At 33.9% G+C, this 9,838-nt stretch overlaps 3 protein-coding genes across 3 annotated transcripts; 1 reads left to right on the top strand and 2 right to left on the bottom strand.

The window, feature by feature from the left end:
- Positions 1-252: 252 nt before the first annotated feature.
- On the top strand, positions 253-5,847 carry LOC145617999 (monothiol glutaredoxin-S10-like). Its single transcript, XM_081672775.1, has 5 exons — positions 253-692; positions 854-927; positions 4,648-4,722; positions 5,253-5,279; positions 5,553-5,847. The coding sequence occupies exons 1-5, from the start codon at positions 364-366 to the stop codon at positions 5,621-5,623; spliced, it is 576 nt and encodes a 191-aa protein (XP_081528901.1). The 5' UTR covers positions 253-363; the 3' UTR covers positions 5,624-5,847.
- LOC145617998 (glutathione transferase GST 23-like) lies at positions 5,777-7,651 on the bottom strand. Its single transcript, XM_081672774.1, has 2 exons — positions 7,199-7,651; positions 5,777-6,449 (listed from the first exon to the last, which is right to left on the bottom strand). Exons 1-2 carry the CDS (start codon positions 7,505-7,507, stop codon positions 6,090-6,092), a joined length of 669 nt encoding a protein of 222 aa, XP_081528900.1. The 5' UTR covers positions 7,508-7,651; the 3' UTR covers positions 5,777-6,089.
- Positions 7,652-8,171: 520 nt separating this feature from the next.
- LOC145616784 (glutathione transferase GST 23-like) lies at positions 8,172-9,520 on the bottom strand. The gene is made up of 2 exons (XM_081671513.1): positions 9,212-9,520; positions 8,172-8,534 (listed from the first exon to the last, which is right to left on the bottom strand). Exons 1-2 carry the CDS (start codon positions 9,518-9,520, stop codon positions 8,172-8,174), a joined length of 672 nt encoding a protein of 223 aa, XP_081527639.1.
- Positions 9,521-9,838: the final 318 nt, after the last annotated feature.

The following is a 9,838-nucleotide window of genomic DNA, read 5'->3' as shown; positions in this document are numbered from 1 at the left end:
TTAATTATGTTATTGCTTTTAGTGTCTAATTCTATATACTTGATTAAATTTGTTTCAATGCGTACGTTTAGAAATTAGCTAGATTTCAGATGAAATACCTGATGTTGTTTCCAACCGTCTTCTTTTTCTTCTTTCTCTTTCCAAATCTTTTTTGTCGATTTCTGGATCCTTCCTGCTAATTTCTTGGTTCAACCGGTACATTGTACGGGATTCGTCTAGTGTTTTGAGATAAACATCCAAGTTTTCACCAAGAGAAAACTAGGAAAAAAAAAAACACACAAAACGAAGGCAAACATTGAAAATAACACGAGTATACAATCACCAATCTTCCACCACCACCAAGCTTCAACAAATCAAACAACAATGGCAGGAACTTCTCATCTTACCAAGAACATTTGTTCATTTTCTCTCTCCTCTCCTCGCACTTCTATCCTCTTCAATTCCCCCGTATTTTTCTCCAATTTCTTAGCTTGTAAACCTCGAATTAATACCAAAAACCTTGCTCTTAAATTGAATTATTCCACCAATTTTAATTTCAATTCCAATGTTAGAGAACGAACGACATTGGTTCGTGCCATGTCATCGTCTTCGTCTTCTTCTTCGTCGTCTTCTTTTGGGTCGAGGCTTGAGGAAAGTGTGAAGAAGACAGTTACAGAAAACCCAGTTGTTGTTTACTCGAAAAGTTGGTGTTCGTAAGTGTTTAATTTGAGGTTTTTATTTGAGTTTTTGTCTATTTTATAATCATTTTGTTTGATTTTATGAATTGGGTATGTTTCAAAATTGGAAATTTTGATGGGATTGAAGTGGGTTTTTGGTTCTTGTATGATTGTGTTTGTGAATTTTTTGATTGAAGGTATTCTTCCGAGGTGAAATCATTGTTCAAAAGACTTGGAACGGAGCCATTAGTTATTGAATTGGATGAATTGGGTATGTTCATTAGTTTATATCTTTTAAGTTAGCATTAAGAATGAAATTTTATTTAAGTATTGTTGCAGTAATTATGTTTATTGGACCGTTATCGATTGTGGTTGTTAATTATTGTACTGGCTTCGGGCAATAGGTACTATGTATGAAGAAAATATATACATTACATATGCTCATTGTTAAAATGGTGTTTTATAAAGATGTGATTGTGCTCTAGAAATTGCCATATAGGTTCACCTTTCTTTCGAGTGTGTTTTGATTAAGTGGCGGAGAATGGTGTAGGGTGAGTAGTCTTAATTTAAGGGAATGATGAATGATTGAATGTTTGAGTGAATGCTATCTAATAAGCTATGGGCATATTGGGCAGTGAATTGAGTGGAAGAGGTTGTTAAAAGGTGTTGTTGTGATCTCAATGTTGGAGAAATGGGTAGTGCGAGACTGCAAGTCATATTGTACAATTAACTTTGAGTGTTGGTGGCATTGGCAGTGATTTAGAATGAATGCCAATACTGGTGTTTGATATGCACATTGCTTCATTGTTTTAGCATGCAATAGGCATGACACATGATTATGGACGTAGTCGAGTTTAGAGTAGGATGTAGAATGCTGAGTTTAGTTATATGTTTACCACGGTGCTTTTAAGAGGACATCCTTATGGGTGGAACCTTGGAAGTGTTTTCATGTAATTGTATCAGTTCACTGTAGATCAGCCTGAGTACTTGATAACAAGTCAAAAGCCAAATAGTCAGGGCCAATTTGTCAACAAATTGAATTAGTCAATTTCTGTGTGAGTTATTCTATCTAGTGAATCTTTCCACGTTTAAACTCTAGAGACCTTAAATAGGAAGAGATGAAATAGCATACATAACTGTTTTCTAGTATGGTAGACTAGGTAGAGCATCTTTTGTACTTGTAGGTAAATCTTGGCTCAATTTTCAAGCATAGTGCAAATTTGTTAAAGTGAATAAAGTATATAACTAGGGGCTGAAACCATTACAACTGCCCTGTCAGAAAATTGTATGATTTTCGAAACTTTAGAACCTGAAAAGAATTAAGTTAATCAAATAAAAAGGGTGGTCTAGTAGCTATTGGAAAATATTATGGCGGAGGATCCTGACCTTTAGTTAAACATGGAAGCTCCCTCCCGCATCAAAATTCCCCAATCTCTTTTACCTTTTTATCTTTTAATTAAGAGAAGCAAACTCCACTTAATATGTGATATGTGGATCACAAATTTTACTCTATTTAATCATTCATTTATATTTTGCTAGATAATACGTTTTTTAGCTAAACATTAGAGTACTTAGCAACTTGAAAGTATAGTAGCTTAAAAATTTGATGTGGCAAGGCAATTTTCAATGTGTTGCCATTAGAGTTGCTCTAATTTCCCATTACTTATCATGGTTGTTACTTTTGACCTGTGAAAGCAATACCAATGACAAGTTACAAAGCCTACAGCACTCTGGCCTTGCCACATCATAATTTTAAGTTGCTATACTTTCTTTTACAAAGTACTCCTAACGGCTAGATATAAAAAAATTGTAGCATACAAATTAATGAAATTAAATTTTGTTATTTACATGCACATTTTAAGTGGAGTTTGAGGCTTTGAGCTATTGCTGCTTTCAAAGTTAACACATTTTTTTATCCTCCAAGGGTGAGCAACCTACATGATATGTTTATTACTTATTTGTAAGCAGTTTCTAAAAGTAACCATTCGAGATTGACAGGACAATTAAACTCCTTACTATGGGGAATATGGTTGGTCAAGCTCCTTAGAGTGAGGAACATGAGCCTAGTGCCACCTATATGAGCCTTGTTTGCATATCTTTCCAAGTGTCAAATATAAGGTGTGTAATGGTGAAAATTGTGCTTTCTAACTTCTTGGTTTAAAACATTTCGGCTGATTTTCATTTCAAATTCCTTTAGATAGTGTTTGGAATCCATGAATTCAACTATGGAATCTAAAAGCTTGAATTCCAATTCCAAATATGCTGTTTGGGAAAAGCTAATAAGTCCAATTCTAGAATTTTCAAATGCCACCAATGCTGTATGGGAAGTGGCATTTTAATAATGGAATTGCCACTTATCTAAGAAACATTTTCATATTGAATCTTTCACAATTACAAGTACTAGAGCATCATATTCCTAGAAAATAACAAATTTGAAAAAATAAAAAATAAGCCAATATTGCAACTACCATACTATTTATGAATTGGAAGTATTATTACTCATTAATATGGGTGAAGATGTAGTAGGGTTGAAAGGAGATCTATGCTATTTACTAGTTTTAATAGAGAGAAACAAAGGCATATTTTCTAGAGAACAATAGAGAGTTATATGAAATAGGGAAGAGAAGCAAACCTTGAACCACCGGCTGAATTTAGGGGAGGAGGGAGATACCGAAGTTGCTTCCCATACAATGTGATTCAGGTGGGAGATATAAACAGAGGAAGAGAATGAATAAAATGTGCTTTTGCTAAAAAGTTTTAAATGACAACAAACAATATGTCATTAAGGATTCAGGCCAATTCCAGAATTTCAAATTCTTTTGTTCCTAAACACCTCGATTCACCCAAGAAATTTTGACTGAAATTCCAAACACAACATTAGACTATTTTTTGATATTTGTGTATTGATCCTTCAAGCATCTGCCTGACCAGTGTATATGGATGATTGAGATTCTGCTGCTTTTTCATGCAACTCCTCCAACAATTTGTCAGAGAGTCCATATTCCAAATGGACCAAATCCTTGACTCTACATTATAAACGATTCCGACATCCTAAGCATGGGAAAGATTGTATTTCACTATGGTCTTTGGTGACATTGGTAGTTGGTACTAAGGTCTAAGGACAATAAGGCCAAAACAATTACTGGCTTTGCAATGTGCTACAGTAGTAGTGGATCAAGGAAGCACCTATTAAGACTGTTATGACAGTCTTCTTGCATGCTGATCAGTTGGTTTGATATATCTTTTGCTGATTATTCATCATTTAGTCCAAATGCTATAATGCGTGATCTCAATCGAATTTAACTAGCTATTCACTACTCAGCTTTTATAGCTTTGTCTCTTCAATATTCTTGTGTGCCTAAAAGATTGAATAGCCGAGGTGCTTGATATATGACAACCAGTGACTTGCTAAACTATCTTTTCATTCATTCAGTTGCATCTGATTACAGTACTTTCATGATTAAACACGACAAAGAATGGATTTATGTGGTTACTGGGCTAAACATATGCATATCTATACCTTCTGCTTTGCACACACATATTCATTGTGACTAATATTGTGGATATGGTAAAGCCTAGATATTGGAAGAGAACACTAGATTTCTTGTTATGTTTTTGCTCTTGAAATAGATACTTTGCATTAACCATTCTCTATGTCAGTCATCAGTAAAATTGTGGTTGTATCTGATGAGAATATAATGGGTACTCTTGTTGAATTTGGCTGTTATTTTTTGTATCACAATTAAATGATCAAGCAATACGTAATGGAATATTTGCTTCACTTATTGTTGATTATTGTTGGCTGATATGTATATTGCTGGGTGAGGGAACAACCATCTTCAGACTTGTGAGCAAAATTATTCTTAGATATATAAGCTGAAAGCACCTGTAAGTTAGTGGTAATTAGTATTGGTGAAGATTCAAACTTATTTATGAATAATTGTATTTGATAAAATTTGACTTGTTGGCATCTTGATCTCTTGATCCGTAGGTGCTCAAGGGCCTCAACTGCAGAAGGTACTGGAGAGGCTTACTGGTCAATACACTGTTCCAAATGTTTTTATTGGTGAGTGGTCTTGAGAGAAATTCTTTTTATCTGTTTCATGATCACAGTATGTCCATTACTTGAGGTACAAGATGAACCATATAACTTCTTGATTCCAAGTGATTCATCTTCATCATAAACCAATGTTTTGTAGTTAATGTCCGTGGTTTTGGCCTTTTGGGTATGAAATTATTTTTTTTCTTTATTTTTATTTATGGATGAAAAAAAAAAACATACTCAGAAATTTGTATTTGCATGCATCATGTTCTTTCGAAATCAACTCTCTAGCAGTGCAGTATTAGACATCTTAGCATAAGAATTTATGTTTGCTTGCAGTCAGCTACACATATTATTTTAAATAGATATCAACTAGCTTATTTAATTACTTTCGAATGGTTGCATTTGTCGGCAATCACGCCTCACCAAACCTCATAAACATGGAAAATTTTCTTTTTAGACTGTCTTTCAAGTGTAATCCATTTTTTGCAATCTTTATCTGATTTACTAATATGATTCAAGTGCTTATACATCCTCTTCTATTGTCTGACCAGGGGGCAAGCACATTGGCGGTTGTTCAGGTAATTATAGATTTTATTTTGCTTCTTTATTTATTTATTTATCTAGTTTTATTTATTTTTATCAGTTGCAATAGCTACGTGTCTTGTGAATTTCTTTTTGGGTTTGCTTGAATTTTGAGCTCTAAGCAGCCTAATTGGCTAATTTATTTACCTTGAAACTGATAGCCATCTGCCAATCGTCAATAATGCTCTAAAAATTGTGTGCTTCATAACCATCCTAATGTTTCATTGTGGATGGATGTATTTAATTATTTCCTTAATTGGTTTATGCAGAAACTGTGAAGCTTTACCATAAAGGAGAGCTTGAGCCATTGCTTGCTGAGGCAACTGCCAAATCATCATAGAGCTAGCAACTCCAAAGCCCACTTCACCAGAGGCGTTGACCTTTCCTTGCAAGATATGCTCATCTTTGCTTTCTGAGAGCTGCATGTTTTTTCATTCTTGTTGATTTATTATTTGTGAAACATAGCTATTGAAACTTTTAGGCAATAATTAGATTTGTCAAAGGTAGCACACTATATATTTTCAAACCAATTCTTACACAAAATTAAATGATTGAGTTATTTAATACATCAATTTATGCCAAATAGTAGGTAAAATATGACAGTTTGAAAATCCATTTGAAAAGCTGATGCCTAGGATTCCGTCTGTGATACTTCTGGCTCTCACTTTCTCTTCTTTACCTTTAGTTGGTCGTCTTTGTACTGGGATGAAATTTGAATGGTGGTCTTTTATCTCTTTCTTTCTTTTGACTGGCCTAGAATCGTTGATTCTTTAAAATGGACTTTGTTATTCGGTAATATCCTTCAATCAGGGTGCTGGAGCTGCAGTAAATCGCTCCCTTAGCCCTCTGAAGTAGGTCAACATCTTATCGTTATCTGGTAGGCTCTCTTTGATCTCTGGGACTTCCTTAAATCTCTTGCTCCAAGCCAGTAACCTGGGGAACTCATCAGATTCCAGTAGTTTGATTCCTGCTGCTTCTTGCATCAATTCTAACCAGCAAGCAATCCATCCTAAGCATATATCAGCATGCCCAATTTGATTCCCACCGAAAAAATTCTTCTCTCCCAACCCTTTATCTTCTATTACATGGAGTAGTTCTTTAGCGTCTTTTGCAAGCTTCTCTTGAGCTTCCCCAACAGCTCGGAAATAAGAATAGAATGTTGGACTCTGCATCATTTGTAAGATCTACTTAGGCATTAAAGTATCTTTTGGAATCTCATGTTTGATAAGAATCATGTGCAAAAAGTTCTGGAAAAACATGAACCGAATATAAATTTTGGTTTTTGGATAAACAAAATTTATTTATATTACTCATTTGCTATTAAATTATATTTCCTAATTCAGTAGAGGATGTTCTGAGATTATGTCATTATATGAACTCTATAAGCAAGCTGTTAGATTGCTGTGTTGACTCCTTGTATAGATGAGTGTTAATTTTCCGAGTTTAATGGTCAGACAAAAGAAATTTTACATTAAGGGCATGCTTGGATTGGGGGTAAAACATTAAGGGGGTAATAAAAGTCAAACTTGAAAAAACAAAAGTAATTAGAGGTGGTGTTGTAGGAGACATGGTGCTTACAAATGAAATAAACTAGTTATGCCATGAGGAAAAGAGAGAGATGGAGGAATTATTACTCTCATAATGAGGGTAATAGTTACCCACCCTCCCCCTAGTGTAACTATTACCCCCAACATGAGGGTATTGATTCCTCTTTCTTCACCTCACACCATACCATCACTACATAATCTTCTTACAATCACACCATCACTATCTCCTTCTTCCCTATTTTCACATTCATTTTGCTTAGTTTGACTTTTATTACCCCCATAATATATTACCCCCAATCCAAGCATGCCCTAAGAGTGGAAAGGAAGGGGGGGGGGGGGGGGGGGGGGGAAGAAAAAGAAGCTTCTACCTTATCTTCTAGAAATTTAGCCCAAAATCGCGCCACTGCCTTCTCATAAGGATCCGCTGATAGCAGGGGATTCTGAGGCCAAACCTCATCTATGTACTCGAGAATAATAATTGATTCTGCTATAGGTTCTCCATTATGAATGAAGACTGGTATTCTCTGATACACTGGGTTATATTGTATAAGATCATCACTCTTGTTTGCTATATCCTCTACTGTATAATCATATTCAACGCCTTTGAGTTTCAAAGCCCAAATAACTCTGTGACAGAAAACACTAGACCAAACTCCCAGTAGTTTGACCTCTTTCATTTCTGTTATGTTGGTGAAATTGAGGATCTTATCAAATGAAATCTTGCATATGTTAATGCAAACTTTTTATTTAAGGTAAGCTTATGATCTGAAAGTTTTAGGAAGTTCTGCTTTATTATTGTTATTTCTTTTTGACTATTTTTATGGCTTGGACATTATCTTGGTTTAAGAATCTGACGTTTAAGATGTTAAATAAAGTTAAAGTTAGGTTAGGTGATGCAATTTTGTGGACCACTTGTATTGTTATCTAGTTTCTCTAATGATGTGACAAACAAGGGTTTTCTAATAGGCTATAAGAATTTTATACTTAAGTCTTCACTGAGTTTTTGCTGAAGTAATAGAGAAGATTTTGCCTTAAATCCCTGAAAATTTATGTTCAGAAGAATATTGTCGTCGAAGCATATTTATTTGGTGGATCGATATGCTAGTTTATCAGCAGAAAGCAAAGTTGCAAAGCTTAATATGAGGCACAAGGCTTGAGACTTCTTTGGGTTTATGATTTAGTTGTTTTCATTATGTTTTATTAGGACTCGGGGTTACTTTCATCTTAACGTCTCTGATAAAACACTTCTGGTTTTCGTTCAGTTGATAACTTGATACTATATGTTCAAGGATACATTTTATTCAGCAGGAAATACATTTTATTCACCTGACTTTCCTACCCTCAGCTTTTGTTACCTGACATAAACATCTCTCTAATATGTTTGTAATATTCAAACATTTCTTCTTGGTCAGGCAGGTTCTCATGGATTACGGATACATTCTTAAAATTCTCTGCCCATAATTTCAAGCGAGGAAAATTGCTACATTCGAGTATCTTAACACCTACTACATCTTCAATTGTTTCGAACCACCAAGCAAGCCACCCACAAGCCAAGTCCGTCAGCCCTAACTTGTCGCCGCCAAAGAACTTCTTGTCTCCTAGAGCTTGCTCTTCTAAGACCTTGAGCAGCTCCTTGCCGCCTTCTATTGCTTTTAGATGGTCTTCTCCTGTAGCAGTGAAAAATGCCCCAAATACTGGACTGATCTACAATATTTTAGACAGTCCTAACTTCAGGTCTACAAACTTAACACAAAACAAGCTTTTTCATAGATTTTAGACCAAGTCTTTTTTTTTAGAAACCACTTTAGACCAAGTCTTAATAAGTCTTTTGTTCCTAAAAAGAACTAAGCTGTTCAAGAGCTTGTTAAATCTGTTTATTTATTTTTTTATTTTTATTTTTATTTTTATTTTATAATTTTTGACGGGAAGAGAGCTTGTTATATTGAGCTCAACTATATTTTCTTATGACTCATTAAATTTTCGGGTTGAGTTAAAATATGACTTTTTTTTATATTTGTTTTTAGTAAAATATGACTTGAGTTTGAATATATTAGGAAGAAGCTCAGATCTTAATTGGGAAATTGCTCGGATAAGATTTTCTAATTTGTCTTAAATTTTGAAGGGGTAAAAATGGTTTTTTTTTTTTTTTTTTAATTTTTTTAATTTTTTTTTTTTTTTTTTTTTTTATTTTATTTAATTGGTAAGCCCATTTTTATTTTGTGAGATTTACAATAATACTCCCTCATCCCAAAATACGTTTTTATTTTATTGGTAATAAAATTTTACAATGTTCGCTCAGAACTTATATTATGACTAAAAATCTAAGAAACTTTATGGAAAGCAAAATTATAGAGAAAAAGCAATGAAAAGAACTAACATACCGTATCCTCAACAAACTTGATCCAAAACCGAGCAACAGTCCTCTCATGAGGATCTTGTGGAAGGAGATGATGTTGAGGCCATGTCTCTTCAATGTACTCAAGGATAACATTCGATTCCGATATCGATTTTCCGGCATGAATAAGCACCGGAATTTTCTTGTACACAGGGTTGCACTTCAAAAGCTCATCACTCTTGTTAAAAAGATCTTCTTCAACATATTCATATTCCACACCTTTGAGTTTCAAAGCCCATATTACTTTGTAACAATAAGGACTTGGCCATGCTCCCAAAACCTTCACTTCTCCCATTTTTCTTACTTAAGTTTACTTCCTTTCTTGATATTTTAGCTTAAATTTCTGTGTAATTGTGTCATTTATACACAAAAAAAAAAAATAATAATAAAAAAAAAATAAAAATTTAAAAAAATAAAAATTAAAAAATTAAAATGAGTTTTCTATATAAGAAGGTGACTGAATTACTTGAGTCAACTTGACTAAGAATTGTTTATTAACTTAATTTGTTGTCTAATTAATCAAATTGTTTTGTTTAGTCAAAAACTCAACTTTTTTGTTTTAATAATCAGCCAATAAGGATGATTAGCTACCTCAGCTAACCTAATACTGTTC

Source organism: Chenopodium album, chromosome 26, assembly GCF_948465745.1.
Source record: "Chenopodium album chromosome 26, dcCheAlbu1.1, whole genome shotgun sequence".
In the NCBI taxonomy this organism is placed as follows: Eukaryota; Viridiplantae; Streptophyta; class Magnoliopsida; order Caryophyllales; family Amaranthaceae; genus Chenopodium; species Chenopodium album.
This window is presented reverse-complemented; position numbering and strand designations above follow the sequence as displayed.